The sequence below is a fragment of the Triturus cristatus genome, chromosome 8, assembly GCF_964204655.1.
Source record: "Triturus cristatus chromosome 8, aTriCri1.1, whole genome shotgun sequence".
Taxonomy (NCBI): Eukaryota; Metazoa; Chordata; class Amphibia; order Caudata; family Salamandridae; genus Triturus; species Triturus cristatus.
The window spans coordinates 1,123,562,642-1,123,579,191 of record NC_140591.1 but is presented as its reverse complement, the minus strand read 5'-3'; the positions used below and the strand labels follow the sequence as shown (position 1 = coordinate 1,123,579,191).

The 16,550-nt window shown below is 47.8% G+C and overlaps 1 protein-coding gene across 3 annotated transcripts in view; it reads left to right on the top strand.

The window, feature by feature from the left end:
- Positions 1-16,550, top strand: part of LOC146805479 (interleukin-1 receptor type 1-like) — a 242,574-nt gene that overhangs the window by 145,743 nt on the left and 80,281 nt on the right. For all 3 annotated transcript variants that reach the window (XM_085622740.1, XM_085622742.1, XM_085622741.1), the window contains one exon: positions 9,001-9,130. In XM_085622740.1, coding sequence (XP_085478866.1) covers positions 9,001-9,130 — 130 coding nt within the window. The remainder of the gene's footprint in view (positions 1-9,000; positions 9,131-16,550) is intronic.

The window sequence follows — 16,550 nt, the reverse complement described above, 5'->3', positions numbered from 1 at the left end:
CCATTGGCCGCCCGCTTCCACCTCCCAGCTGCTCCTCCCTCCCTCTGCCCTCATATAGAGGCCGCCAAGCAGGCGCGCCGAAGGTAAGCCAGTCTGCGCCTGGACCACACCCAGCGCCAGAACCCCTGGACCCCGCACCCCCCGCAACGCCAGACTGCACTACGACGCAAGCACCCTCCACGCACTCAACACCAGACGAGACCACCCCTGCTACAGGGCCACCCTGAAACGCACCCAGGGGCCTTTCACCTGCCGGAACTGCAGATTCACCAGCATCCAACCCTCCACACCACCAGCCAGAGAACCCAACCACCTCCGCTGCATCCTCCTCAACACCCACTCCGCTCGCAAGCACGCCATCGAACTCTGGGACCTCCTAGACTCCACCGCCCCCGACGTCGCCTTCCTGACGGAGACCTGGCTGAACACCACCTCAGCACCAGACATCGCCATAGCCATCCCACAGGGCTACAAGATCTCCCGCAGAGACCGCACCAAGGGAGTGGGAGGAGGAATCGCCATCATCCACAAAGACGCCATCAAAATCTCAGCGAACACCGATGACACCCTCACCACCGCCGAGCACATGCACTTCCAGATCCACACCCACCCCAACACCACCCTCAGAGGAACTCTCATCTACAGACCTCCCAGACCTCACCCACAGTTCAGTGACACCATCGCCGACCTCATCAACACCCACGCTTCCAGGGACTTCATCCTCCTCGGGGACCTGAACTTCCACCTCGAACAACAACGCCAACTCCACCGCCCTGATCGACCACCTCGCCAACCTCGTAATCAAACAGCTCGTAACAACACCTAATCACGCGGCTGGACACACGCTCGATCCCATCTTCTCCGCAAGCCCCCACATCTCCTTCAACCACACCACCGAACCACACTGGACCGACCACAGATGCGTCCACTTCACCTTCAGAAAACCCACCACACACCACCGCACCCAACAGCTACCACGCCACTGCTGGGGCAAGGTCAACGAGGACCAACTGACTACTGCCCTCGCCCTGAGACCACCCACCCAGACACCACCGTGACCAACCTCACAAAGTGGATCAACGACTGTGCCAACACCCTCTCCCCTCTCAAGACCTCTACAACCAACCACACCAACAAAGCCGCCTGGTTCACCGAGGACCTCCAGATCTCCAAGCACACCTGTTGGAAGCTGGAGAAGAAATGGCTCCACGACCGGACACCAGACAACCACACAGCCCTCAAGAGCGCCACCCACCACACACCACCGCACCCAACAGCTACCACGCCACTGCTGGGGCAAGGTCACCGAGGACCAACTGACTACTGCCCTTGCCCTGAGACCACCCACCCAGACACCACCGCGACCAACCTCACACAGTGGATCAACGACTGTGCCAACACCCTCGCCCCTCTCAAGACCTCTACAACCAACCACACCAACAAGAAAGCCGCCTGGTTCACCGAGGACCTCCGGATCTCCAAGCACACCTGTCGGAAGCTGGAGAAGAAATGGCTCCACGACCGGACACCAGACAACCACACAGCCCTCAAGAGCGCCACCCGCAGACACCACCAACTCATCAGGACCGCCAAGAAGACCGCCTTCAAGGACCGCCTAGACAACAATGCACACAACACCAAAGAGCTCTTCAGCATAGTGAAAGAACTCTCCAACCCCAGCTCCAACACCAACGACATTCCGCCATCTCAAGACCTGTGCCACTCCGTGGCCACCTTCTTCCACCGCAAGATCACCGACATCCACGACAGCTTCAACTCCGACCCCCCCGGCACCCACCACCGAGTCCACCACCCCTGCGACTACCACTCGCACCAGTCACCTGACTGTCTGGTCCAGCGTCAGCGACAAAGACACCATCAAAACCATGAACTCCATCCACTCCGGATCCCCATCGGACCCCTGCCCTCACCACGTCTTCAACAAAGCCAGCGCAACCATCGCGCCCCACCTCTGGAAAACAATCAACTGTTCCTTCGAGACAGGAACCTTCCCAGAAAGCTGGAAGCACGCCGAGATCAACGCCCTTCTGAAGAAGCCCAAGGCGGACCCCAAGGACCTCAAGAACTTCCGGCCCATCTCCCTGCTCCCTTTCCCGGCAAAAGTGACCGAGAAGATTGTCAACAAACAGCTGACCGGTTACCTCGAAGTTAACAACATCCTGGACCCTTCCCAATCCGGTTTTCGCAGCAACCACAGCACCGAGACCGCCCTCATCGCCGCCACTGACGACATCCGGACCCTGATGGACAAAGGAGAAACAGCCGCCCTCATCCTCCTGGACCTATCAGCAGCCTTTGACACGGTCTGCCACCGCACCCTATCAGCACGCCTCCATGACGCCGGTATCCAAGAGAAGGCCCTGGCCTGGACCACATCCTTCCTCTCCGGCAGAACCCAGAGCGTCCGCCTCCCACCCTTCCGCTCCAAAACCACCGAGATAATCTGCGGCGTCTCACAGGGATCCTCCCTCAGCCCGACGCTGTTCAATATCTACATGGCCCCCCTCGCCCACGTCGCATGACAACACAACCTCAACATCATCTCCTACGCCGACGACACCCAGCTGATCATATCCCTCACCGAAGATCCCCACACCGCCAAAGCTAACCTCCACAGAGGAATGAAGGCCGTAGCCGACTGGATGAAGGACAGCAGACTGAAGCTGAACTCAGAGACAGAGGTCCTCATTCTCGGACCCACCCCATCAGCCTGGGATGACTCTTGGTGGCCCATGTCACTAGGCACAGCCCCGGAACCCACGGACCACGCACGCAACCTGGGGGGCATCCTCGACTCCACTCTCTCCATGACCAGGCAAGTCAACGCCGTCTCCGCGTCCTGCTCCAACACCCTCCGTATGCTCTGCAGGATCTTCAAATGGATCCCCCTCGACACGAGAAAAACAGTTACCCAGGCCCTCATCACCAACAGACTCGACTATGGGAACGCCCTCTACTCAGGAACTACAAACAAGCTCCTGAGACTACTCCAACGCATCCAGAACGCCTCGGCCCGACTCATCCTAGACGTCCCCCGCCGCAGCCACATCACACTCCACCTGAGAGGCCGGCACTGGCTCCCCGTCAACAAAAGGATCACCTTCAAGCTCCTGATCCACGCACACAAAGCACTGCACAACACCGGACCCACCTACCTCAACAACTGACTCAGCTTCCACACCCCACCCGAAGCCTCCGCTCAGCCAACCTCGCCCTCGCCACAGTCCCTCGCATCCGAAAAACCACAGCCGGCGGCAGATCCTTCTCCTACCTCGCCGCCAAGACCTGGAACACTCTCCCCACCATCCTACGACAGACCCAGGACCTGCTGGCCTTCAGAAGACTCCTCAAGACCTGGCTCTTCGACCAGTAGCACCCCCCCCTCCCCAGCGCCTTGAGACCCTCTCTGGTATGTAGCGCGCTTTATAAATGCAGTGATTGATTGTGTGTGCGCGCGCCCCCTCCCTCCTGTTCGGAAGTCTCAGGAACACAGACTTCACCCGCAGCTCCCCTGAACTCTGTTCCTTAGAGTTCTGACCTGCCAGGAGGTGCCTATTCCAGTTTGTGGCCTCTGGAGGTTGTTCATGCTGTTGGAGCAGGAAGGAACCTGAACAACTTCGAAAATATAAGTTTCGCCCTTCTTGCAGCTGTTTTTCCTGATGTAGCTCCGCAGTGCAAGAAGAATCTCCACGCACCGCTGCAGAGACGATGCAGCGCCTGTCACGGCTGCAAGAACCGACACATCATGGTATCGCGACTGAAGAAACCGACACAGCGCTGCTTGCCACATCAGTCGCCAGCACATCCCGGATTACCCCTCATCTCACCTTTGCGGAAAGTTTTCCCGACGCATCACCCGTGGACCAGAACCGTCTTGGAGTCAACGCATCACTAACCTCTACTGTCTGGATTTTACTCATCGCTTCTTCTGTGTGCAGCAGAACTGTTGCATCGCCTCCCCAAGGACTTGGGAACTGACGCATCTTTGTTTCTCGATGCTTCCCTTCTCTGCAGCTGTTTCGCCTTCTGATTCGCCTTCTGAATTTTCACGCATCTACAGGTACTTTGTGTAGAATCACGCATCCATAGTTTTCTATGGACCAAGTTGCTTGAAACCTTTGAAAAGTCATATTCTTATTCCATGTGTGTTTTGGATTTTTATTGTTTTGGTCTTGTTGAGTTTGGATAAAGACACTTTATTTTTCCTAAACTGGTGTGGTGTCCATTGAGGTGTTCTCACTGTATTACTGTTTGTTTTGAGTACAAATACTTTACACATTGCCTTTGGGATAAGTCTGTCGGTTCTTGCCAAGCTTTCCAGGGGGTGAGCAGGGGTATCGAAAGTGTGTATCCTCCTTTCTCTGACATGAAGCAAGGGTCCCTATTTGAACAAAGGTACCTACCTCTGCCAACTAGAGACCCCCATTTCTAATATGCATACTTGAAATAAATGATACACGCACAATATAGGTAAAATTAAATTCAGTGTCTTGGTTGCTGAGGTTGGTTAGCATCTCTACCCGCGTCACCCTCCCCATTCCCCAGTCCCTACGCCTGGTGTAGGCGGTTCCCAGAACTACATAGTGTTAGCCTGATGAGGTGCAGTTACTCCTGCTGATCATGGAGGATCCTTTTTTTGTTGACATTGATAAACAGGCATGACCGACAGTGATTTAACAGCAGATTTCACTGCAAATCTATGCCCGCTTAAATGATTGGCTAATAATCATAGTTTGCTGCTAAGCTGTTTTACTCAACTAAAAAGCCGAAACAGTCCTTCAGAACAAGCGCCCGCGATTATTAAAGGGTGCGACAGCTAAGATAGTAAAGAAAATTGGCGATTCTTCACTGTAATTGTTTTTAAAGCAACCATAAACCGTTATCCACATCAGAACTTAAAAACGTGGAAAATGTTCTGTTAATTGAAGGTCCTGCTGATCGCAGTGGGAATAATTTACATATGTGATTGAGGTCAGATACAAAGACCAGTCAGGAGACTCGACTGTTGATAAGAAGCATGAAATTAATGAAGTGTTAAATCTGGACAATCATAACAAGCAATGATTGTTGTCATTAATTAAAGTCCTGAAGAAGGTGGTATATCGATTTCCTTCCACCGAAATGCCGCGTCGACAACTTTATATTGTACAACCTTTTTAGGTCTCTCCTAGCGTTGCTGCACACATGCTTATCTCGCTCAGCGAGATTTATTGCAGATGAGTACTTTGAGAAAAGGGCTTGAAGCCCTGCCCCTTATTCCCATTGGCTACCCATTGGCTTGCGTCACCGTTTGTTAAACTGTGGGCTGCCATTAGGTGCCTCCTTTTCGCTTTTTTGGCCGGCCCACCCATTCAGGCTCGCCCGCTTCACGACTGTAAGACGTTTCTTATTTGCTTGTTTATTTAACAAGCAGATAAGAAAAGTCTTCACAACAGCTGTGAACCACGTGTGCCAGTGCTCCGGGGTTCCTGCAACCACGCTGCCTTCACGCCTAGAGCATGCACCAGCCGGCTCTGTGATTGATTGGCAGCAGGCACAGAAGCTCAAAGGCGCAAGGGGTCATGGGGAGGACAGGGGTATTCCGGCCAGATAAGCGGTGTTTTACAATGATGCGTATAAGCTGTAGAACATTTTCTCCTCGTTCCTCTGACCGCCAGCGACGGCATGAAGAAAACAAATATTCATCGGGGCTACGTGCCCAATCGTTTTTAGTAATGATTCAAATGCACAATCATTGCAGCCACATTAACCCGTTAGTCTCATGAACCATATATTTCAAATGAGGCGGGTGTTCTCTTTTGCTGCCTGTCCCAAATTAGAGACGGAGCGTGTGTTCACATTTGCTGTCCACTGTCCTGCTTTAAACCATCACACCTACAAACTGCGTGTACATGAGCAGCGTACATTCCACACAGAGTGGCTCCTTTAATAAATATCTGCCTTGCATTTTATACATTTTTGAGGTAGTTGGTCATAAAACTGTTAAAAACAAGTGTAATAATTGCTAAACGCGCCACGTTTGTTTTCGTAGCGCCATGTTATGTGCATTGCATTCTAGCAGCTAGCTACTAATCAGCAAAATACTCATCCTCGTAGAGTTTGATGTGAGGTAAACTCATGCAAAAACAAACTGGCGCTTGTGAACGGACTGCGCGCTGCCTATTGCTGTTTTAACTATAGGGTTAAGAGTAGATTGCGTGCTGTTTTCCGCAATTCCGATTCAGTGAAAAAAGTCTGGCAGCTTGAAGATCAGGGAAAGAGGAAAAATACAGAAACGTCAACCGAATAATTTGTGGCAGTCAGATTATGCATGAGCAAGACCGCGCAAAATAGCTCCTCTGTATCCCGCCTATTGCGCTTGCAGCAAATGAATCTGGGAAAACAGAACCGCACTAGAATTGATTAATTATTACGTGTGGATTACTCCTAGAGGAAGTCTTCTTGACACGGCAGTATCAGGCGCTATGTTATGTCTGCCTTGTGCTTTCGTCCTTCCCTTGTTTTCGTGGCTATTAGTAAAAGTCGCATTTTTGGACAATGCACTCAGAATACTGACTTCTACTCGCGTGAAGAGCTTTAACGTGTTATGTTTGGCACATACAAAGATATAGTTGAAGTAACTTATGAGGCGGCATGCTTGTTTCTGCCTTTTTCCCCTCTACTATCAACATACCTCGAGCCCTGGGACTCCTTCGCTCGGTCCTAGCTGTTGGGCAATGAGCATGTTGCATTCTGGGGCTTGTAGTGTCTCTTTTTGCATTAAACTGTAGGCCTACATTTCCAGCATAACCATTGTGGCTGCGATCTTTGAGCGGACCTTTAGGTGGCTAAACTAGTAGCTATACGAAGAATCCCCACCTCTGCACCGAGGGGGCGTAGGCAGCTCGATGTCACGTGCTGTTGAGTGAAAAGACACTCCAGCTTCGTGTTCTCGCAACCATTTTGCACGATTTAGCGTTTTCTGGTGGGTGCTCGCACGTCATTCACAGGGCAGGGATCCGTGAAAAGGACGAGAAAGTATAATTGCAAAAAGTGCTTTATGGGGCGTCGGTTCAGTGGGTTTGGGTGGGGGCAGGGGGTGCTTTTGACAAGTGTTTAAGAAACTAAGGGGGACTTGAGGGGCGTCTTTGCTGTCTCCTGGTTGGAACTAACGAGTTTAAACTGTAATCCTGTTTCAGCCCCTGATTCACTGTGTGAGAATGTTACGTGCTTGTTTTTTGGGAGGGCTGGACCCAGAGTGGGAACTTTTTTTTTTACCAGTTTTTTTTACTTCTGGTAAATGAATCAGTAAAAACAAGCCTACTACCCAGAGCTGCTCTTGTCAGCATTTCTTTTCCCGCCTGTCAGCCCTTTTTCTGACTTTAGTGAGTTCTGGCGCCAGCGGTTGTGAGGCAGAACGAGTGCAATGCACAAGGCTTGTGCATGGTGGGTGGGTGGCCCATTCTTACCGAAATATCCACCCCAGCTGAGTGGCCACTAGTGACTGAAACAGGAAAACGGAATAGTGTTTGGGTCGTCGTAAGGACGTAGCACACTGGGTGGGGGAGGAAAGTAAAAAGATTTGGTGTCATTTTAAATATTTCAGGGATCCGTGCAAAATGGGTTTTTTTTTAAACACTTTGCTAATACAATACCACAATGGCAAAGCCCATAGGTCTGGCACGCTGGATCGCTGGTCAACTTTTTATTCCAGGACAGTCTCAGTGGTCTGTAGTGATTTCTGTGAATTTCAGATATAGACCTTCTTCTACACACATTCGCTTTTGGTCCACAGCTCACAAATATCACACACGTGGCTCTTGGACTTGGAGATCTTCGTGACCGTGAATAGAAGCTTCTGCTCTAAGTAGGTCAGGACCTGCCTACTATGTGCAGTGGAAAAGAAACAACCATTTGCAATGCAATAGTTGTAGCATTTGCGACAGTTTGGGCTATTGGCATTGTTCATGACAATGCTTTTTATTTATGTTTTAAAAACCTGCAAGCGGTGCATAAACATGCACTTTGTACTTGCAGTCATTGCTTACGAGAAGCAAGGCTGGCAGTAACTGCGCCTCTTTTACTGCCTGTCGTGCTTCTCATAAGCAAGGAATATAAGTGCAAAGTGCATATATATGCACTGCTTGCAGGTTTTCAAAACACAAATAAAAGGCATTGTCATTTACAACGCCAATAGCTCAAGCTCTCGTAAATGCGAGACCTATTGCTTTGCAAATGCTTGTTAAACAGTATTTGTGGTATCTCTGAGAAATGTTTACTCTTTCTCGCTCATTTGCACTTGGAAAAAGTCATAAGCCTTTTTCAAAGAAGAATATACAAAAGATTAAATTTTCTTCCTATAAGACTATCAATACATTGATCTAAAAAAGGGGGCTATAGGAGATCATGTGCACAGTGAAACTCAATCGTATGATTTTTTAAAAGTTTTTAATTGATTTTGTACATTGAATCACTACAATAAAATATTAGACCTTTTTTGCATTTATTTGGGTTCAGTGTGATGAGAACAGCGAGTTTATGGGAGTTTGTAAATGATGAATGTATGGATCAGAATTAGTTATTGCTCTGTAGGGGATATCCTCTTGTTTGTAGTGGAGTGCACCCTGTCCCCTGGTTGTGTAAGGGTACCTCTCAGTATTTGATAATGGTCTGCTGCTAGGCTAGCCCTTAGGAAAGTGCACCTTGAAGTGGCTTAAGTCCCCCAAGGCTCAATGGAAAGGTGAAACGCTGCATTAAGGGAACGACAAGTGACCATGTGCATAGATGGGAAGCATCTACTCAATTCACCCATTATATCACTCATGCATTCACTTGCTCATTCACAATACCATACAAACAGTCACCAATCTAAGTGACATACCAGATCTTTGGCTTTTCCAGTGCTTGTTTTACAGGGATTCATATATGTATGTGTTGAAGTTCATGCTAGTTTTAAAATGTGTTTATTCTTTAATTGTATGTTATTGTTACTTTTCACAGGTTCTCCTGTCCAACTGGACTGCAACGTGTCTTATACAACCAGCAATTTCGTTGTTTGCTCATGGGTAGTTAATGATACCTTTGCTGATTATTATTTTAACAGCAGCCAAGTAACGTTGAGAGACCCTTTGTAAGTACATCAACTAACGCTTGATTGTGTTGTTCAAGAAAATCTCCCTGATTGTTCGTGTTATTGCTATTTTACATCAATTGACACAAACCTGGATTAAAAATGTGTAAAAATCTGTGTCAGAGTGTTGGCGTAAAAATACCATCTTGCTTTCAGTGGCCAGAATAAAGTATCGTCAGTATACAGAAAGTAGCTAAATGAGTTACCATTTGCTTTGTTTTTTAAATATCTAATTAAAAAAATATTTGTTATAAGCTAAACCTAGGTGCAGCTGGAAGCTGAGCCCTCAACTGAAAAGGAACACGAGTTCTGGGCATTGAATAATATTATATACATATGGTTACGGCTAAAATGCGAAATCTGTCATATGTTGTAGAAACGAGATTCGAAGCTTGTTATTCACATGATACACAGCGCACATTTTATTTGTTACACAATCACACATTATAGTTGATAAGAGAAATGTACAGTTTGAGGCACAGTGAATTACAGCAAGCTGCACACAAAATACACAATATTCGCTGCACTGAAGATAGATCAGAATCCTAGCTGCGAGGTTGCGAGACCACAGCTCAACCAATGTATCACATTTCCTGATTTCAGAGTAGATGTTTGCAACATTTTCCTATTGACTTTCTCCTTCGAGAAAATCTTGTTTTTTTATCTGTCTGCACCTTTGTGGGGTTATAAGTATAGTAATAATAAACTGCTTTGTTAACAGGCCTTTGAGACCTAAATCTTTAACAAGCACTGTTACACAGACAAAAAATGTTCTTTGAACAAAAAATTGTATTTTCTTGGGCCTAACTGCATTGTGCCATACACCAGGGAGCCCTTTCTTCAAGTACAATAGCACGAAGAATTTGAAGTGTAATTATATTGTAGGATTGGTCAAGTCCCTGTCGTCACTTCAGGGTTTGCCCATTTATTGTTCATTGCATGAAGAAAAATTCCACAATGATAGCCACGTTCTTCTAATGTCGTCCCTCACTATTTGAAAATATATATATTCACTGAAAAAAACATAGGTTTCAGACATGTTATAGTTGGGAATTAGCATTTAAAAAAACCTTAGAAATTTACTGAAAAAACCATAGGTTTCAGGGCTGTTATAGTTAGCTGGACATTTCACTCATACAAAACCATTGAAATTCCTCCGTTCTAGTTAGTTCTGCTAACTATAACTCGCGCGCCCGCAATCCACTGCTGATGATATTACATCATTCATGACATGGTCAGTGACATCACTGATATCACCGATGACTTCTCAAATGACATCACTGATGACATCCAGTGAATGTGGTTTAGTTTGTTATTTAAATATGTATTTTATATATATATATATATATAGCAATCTGCATTGAAGAATGAGTGGATACATAAATATAAATATCAGGATGGAGGATTTAGTAGCAGTGTGATTGACTGTTTACTTGACTAATTTATAGTGTCTCACTAAATATATTGGATAGTGACTAAACTGTGTGACTATCTGTATCACTTTGTCAGTTGTGTAAACTGCTGCACCAGTTGGTTACTAGCTATGTGAAAGTCTATATTAGTTATTGATTAGTTAACTGAGTATTTGTATGGGAGAGTGAATGTGTGTGGTTCGGTGGGGGGGTGTGTGACTGCCCAAAGTTGTGTGAATAGTTGATTCAGTAGGTACATGAGGTTAAGACTACATGTTATAACAGTTGTTTGGATGAGTGAATATCTTTATGGGTGTGGTGATGAGCAAATATATCTCTCAATGGTGCATGTCCAATAAACTAGAAAAATAAAAGGCAGTGTATGTGACAGTTGTATATAATTAAGTATACATAAGACTCCGTGATTGTATGAGTGACTGTATGGATAACTGTATACTTGCAATAGTGATTTTATAACACACTAAGTAAGAGTTACCATCTATATGAATAAATGAAGTGGTGTTTGTATAAGTGTGTAGCTGAGTAAATGTAAGTATGATCCATTGTTTGCATAAGTGAGTAGGATGACTGCATAAGTGAATAGGATGTGTGCTGGTGTGTAATGTCGATTTATAGGTGTATAAGTAGATTTGACAGTGTTCTATTGATCATTGACAGCATGTATGAGTGAATCTATAGGTAAGTGATTAGATGTGTGTGTAGATCTAGGAATCACTGAGTGGGTTTTTAGAAACTTGTATTGGTGTGTCAATGGATTCAAATATGGTATTTTACAGTGAGTGAAAGGTTATACTATTGTATGATGAGGTGTATCTGATTGTCACGTGGATGTTGTCGTCAGTGATGTCATTTGAGATGTCATCAGTGATGTCACTGACCATGTCATGAATAATGTAATATGTGACATCAGCGCGAGTTATAGTTAGCAGAACTAACTAAAACGGAGGAATTTTAAATGGTTTTGAACGAGTGAAATGTCCAGCTAACTAACAGCTCTGAAACCTATGGTTTTTGCAGTGAAGTTTTAAGGTTTTTTTAAATGCTAAATCCTAACTATAACATGTCTGAAACCTATGGTTTTGTCAGTGAATTTCGAAGGTTTTTTAAATGATAATTTTTAAATGTAATATGTATATGTGTTTTTGATACTGATTTTCTACAGTTTTTTAAATGTTTATTTTTACATATTTTATTTTTTTAATTACATTATATATTTTTAATATAAATGGAAATAATGTTTTTTAAAATATTGAAACTGAAATATTGTTTTTTGTTGTTGAATGTATAAGTGCAGAACTATAAGTGTGTTGGTTAGTTAGGGAACTGCATGCGTAGTGGATAGGGGTTTGAAGCAGTCTATGTGCATGAGTACTTGGGTACTGACTGAATGATTAGAGTACTGCAAGGAGAGTGCCTGGGTGAATTTAGAAGTGTTAGAATTACTTTTCAGGATCAGTACTGGGCTCAAAGATGCAGCCCTGAGGGGTCTCCTGATAACAGGTGAGTAAATCAGAATTCGTAGTTAGGCTGATTTTAGAGGAATATTTGTGAGTTCCAAAAACCGACACTTTGAAACTTTTTCAGCAAAAAGCAGGCAATGACATCCTATGGAAAGAAATTCAAGTTACTGGGAAGTACGGTTAGAATTACTTTTCAGGATCAGTACTGGGCTCAAAGATGCAACACTGAGGTCTCTTCTGATAACAGGTGAGTAAATCGGAATTCGTAGTTCGGCTGATTTTACTTTGGTCCAGTATATATAGAGCCACTTTCCTACACCATCCCCTCCCTTCACCACTGTAAACGCGCCCTTTTTCCATTTTAATTTGGGAGATTCTGTCCCCTTGAATCCTGAGTGTCCCTAGGGTCCAAGTAGCCCACTAGGTACCTCCAGTAAGCGCCACAGAGCTGCGTTGCAGAGAGGTTTAAAAAGGGACACAGCCTGGGCCACCTCTCTGAAACACAGCGCAGTGGCACTTACTGGAAGCACCTGGTGGGCTAGTTGGCCCCCTGGGGCTCTCGGGATTGAAGGGGAATTTTTTCCCCAACTTAAAACGCGCCACAGGGCGTGTTTGCACACGTCACCTCAGGCCCCGTCCCCTCCTTTCCCCACTGTGTAACCACGCCCTGTGTCCGTTTTAAGTTGGGAAATTGTCTCCTTGAATCCTGAAGGTCCCCAGGGGCAAAGTAGCCCACTCGGTACCTCCCAGTAAGCACCTCTCTGCAACGCATCACAATAGCGCTTATTGGAAACACCTGGTGCGCTAGTTGGCCCCCAGGGTCACTCAGGATTGAAGGGGAGTTATTTCCCCAACTTCAAACGCGCCACAGGGCGTGTTTGCACACGTCACCTCAGGCGCCGTCCCCTCCCTTCCCCACTGTGTAAACACGCCCTGTGGCCATTCTAAGTTGATAAAGTCCCATTGAATCCTAAGGGTCCCGAGGGTCAAACTAGCCCACTAGGTACCTCCAGTAAGCGCCATAGAGCTGCGTTCCAGAGAGGTGTAAAAAGGGGCATGGCCTCTGAACACCTGTCTACAACGCAGCTCCCTGGCACATACTGGAGATACCTGTTGGGCTAGTTGGCCCTCAGGGACCCTCAGTATTGAAAGAGTTAATCCCCCAACTTAAAACGCGCCACGGGGTGTGTTTGCACAGTGGTGAAGGAAGGGGGTGTGGCCTGAGGTGACATGTCTGCAAACACACCCTGTGTTGCGGTTTAAGTTGGGGAATGAATTCCTCCTCAATCCTGAGGGTCCCTGGGGGGCCAACTTGCCCACCAGGTCCCTCCAGTATGCGCCATAGAGATGCGTTGCAGAGGTGTTCAGAGGCCACGCCCCTTTTTACAACACTCTGCAGCGCAGCTCCGTGGCGCTTACTGGCGTTACCTTTTGGCCCCAAGGTCTCTCAGGAGTAAAGTGACTTCATCCCCTGATATATACATCATGTAAAAAGTTGTTCGTTCATTGCACCCGATTGCCTTCGATAATGCACCAGCACCCACCACCCATTTCTTGATATTTGTATGAGCTATTTTACTACATAAAAACAAATCCTCCTTATTTCACTGCCCCTTCCCCACTTGCTATAACCACAGTGCACCAAATGTCTTATCGACAAACTTCTGAAATGTCCAATTAAATATAACGTACCTGAAACCTGTGGTTTTTTTCAGTGAATTTTGATTTTATTTTTAAATGCTAATTTCTAACTATAAACGTTGCAGAGTGGAGCAGAAAGGGGGCTGGGCCTCTGGCCAACGCTCAGGAATACCGCTGTGTGGTAATTACAGGAGCTACAAGGAGGGCTTCTTGGCGCGCAAAGTCCCTCAGGAGTAAATGACTTCATCCCCCGACCAGTAGTGCGCCACGAGGCACGATTGCAGTGGAGGAAGGGGGGGCGTGGCCCCCAAAAACGTCTTAGTAATCCCACTGTGTGGGATTTAATGGAAGTAAAAGGAGGGGGGGCAACTACCCCTTCTATTACCTCCAGTAAGTCCCACATAGCAGGATTGCTGAGTTCTGATACCAGGCCACTCCCCCTTTGTCAACCACTCTGCAAATGTGCCTCCTGGCTCACTCTTAGTTGGGGGAGGAAGTCCCCCTCGCTGCTGGGGGTCCTTAAGGGCCAACTAGCCTACCTGTTACCTCCTGTAAGCCCCATACAGTGGGATTGCTGAGAGTTGGTCACAGGCCACGACCCCTTTCTCCACCAGTCTGCAAGCGCGTCTCTTGGCGAGCTCTTGGTTGGGAGATCCCCCTCCCCTGAGGCCTTATTAAAAAAAAAAAAAAAAAAAAAATGTTTTGGAAGGCAGGCAAAGCAGCCCCCACCGCCATGCCATCTTCAGCCCCAGGCACCCCCATCCCCAGGGCTTTGCCATTTCTTCTTATTTTTATTAAATGGAGGGGGGCTAGGCAGCCGATTTCAGCCCCCGGGACCTCAACCCCAGGGGCCTGGACATTTAAAAAATAAAAAATAAAGAGGGGGGCCAAGTGGCCCACCCTCCTGGGCCACTTTCGGCCCCAGGGACCCCATCCCCAAGGCATGGCCACATCGTTGAAGACCGTGGGGCAAGACCCAAGGCCCCCCTGCTCCCTTCTGGCTCACCGCCTCCAGCGGGAGCCAGTATTGCTTTTAGACCATTCTGCTTCGCTTCATGGAAGCAAGAGCATTTTCAATGATCTCGCTCCATGAAGCGAAGCAGTGTTTGCTATGGCATGGCGGGAGCAATGCTCTCGCCATGCCATAGCAAAGTGCAATGTCCCAGGGGTAGGCACGCTGGGACATTGCTGGAGCTGGGTCTGGGGGTTGGTGCTCCCCAGGGCCATGGAGGGCTCTTGGATGGGGGCTGTGCGCCCCCCATCTCTTTAGCCCCGGGGAGGGGGAGGTGGTGGTGCCCGTAGGTCCACAGCGGACCCTCTCATTTAATTAATTGGTGCCCCAGGGAGTGGTGTTCCCTGTGGCTGTGTGGGGGGGGGGGGGGCTTGAACCCGCATATACTTTTTAAAGATAGCCCCGGAGAGGTAGCGGTCCCTGGGGCTGCGGGGGACCGTATGGCTCCCACGCATTTAATGCATATAGCACCGGGGAGGTGGAGGTCCACAGAGGGGCTTGCGTGGCCCCCCTGCATTTCTTTAACATAGCGCCGTGAGGCCCCTGCATCCACCCAGGGCTTAAAAGAACCAAAGCATGGGAGACCTCACTTAGCTTTTTTTTTTTTTTTTTTTTAATGTTCTGTGGGATATTCTCACCCAGCGAGAATCCAGCTGAAGTTTTGAAAAAAATGCTTTTTTGGGTCCGTGTGGGATCCCCTGAGCAGGCCTAGGGGTCAGGGTGTTTCTACTCTGCCCCATGTTTTTTAAAATAATTTTGAAACCTTTTTTCTTGTAATTCGGTTGAACTGAGTCACAAGATGGCTGCCAACACTTCCTGGTTTCAACTGTTGGCAGCCAATCAGATTGCGGGCTTGAGATAGGGAGGGTTTGCGGCTCCTCCGCTGGGATATTTGTATAGCTGAGAAATGTTAACATTTCTCAGGAACTACTGAACGGATTTACATCATTTAACAAAGAGTGCTTTCTGAACCAAGAGCTACCTTTTTGCCAAATTTGGTGTAATTCTGTTCAGCCATTAGGGCTGTACCCATGTCTAAATTTCCTATGGAAATTAAAATGAAGAAAATGCGTTTTGGGACCCCCTTTTTTCTTGGCCCTCACTTAACGAATCACCCCGAAACTTCCAAGACAGCTGACCGAAGAGCCCCATTAGTTTTGAAAAAGGAAAATATGCTGGCCCCCACAGCCCCGGGGACCGCCATATCTCCGGGACATGATTAATATTATGCCTGGGGCGCAGCCCCGGCGACCGCCACCTCCCTAGGGCGTGTAAAAGTTCTGCATGTGGGGGCTCCTGACCCCCCACGCTCTGCAAACATATCTTTTGGCACAGTGCTGGTGGGGCGATGAGGTCTTCTTGTGTCCTGAGGACCTCAGGACTGAAGTGGACCTCATTCCCGGAGCAGCAGTGTGCCAGGAGTGGTGTAAAAAGGGGGCATAGCTTCGGACCACTCTCAGCAATCCAGCTGTGTGGGGCTTACTATAGGTAACAGGAGGGCTTGTTGGCCCCTAGGGACCCTAAGGACACAGGGGAACCTCGCACCCCAACCAAGAGTGTGCCAGGAGTGGTGGAGAAAGGGGGCTTGGCCTGTCCACGTCTCAGCAAAACCACCTTCTGGGGATGCTTACTGGAGGTGTCAGGTAGGTTAATTTGCCCCTAACGACCCCCAACAGCAAAGGGGACTTTAATACCCCTCCAAGAGCGTGCCAGGGAGCGTGTTTGCAGACTGGTGGGCAAAGACGGTGTGACCTGCTTTGAGAACTTACCAGTGCAGCTGTGTGAGACTTCCTGGCGGTAATAGGAGGGCTAGTTGGCCCCCAAGGAAGTCCCCAAGGGGGCCAACTACTCCTTGTACCTCCAGTAAGTCCCAC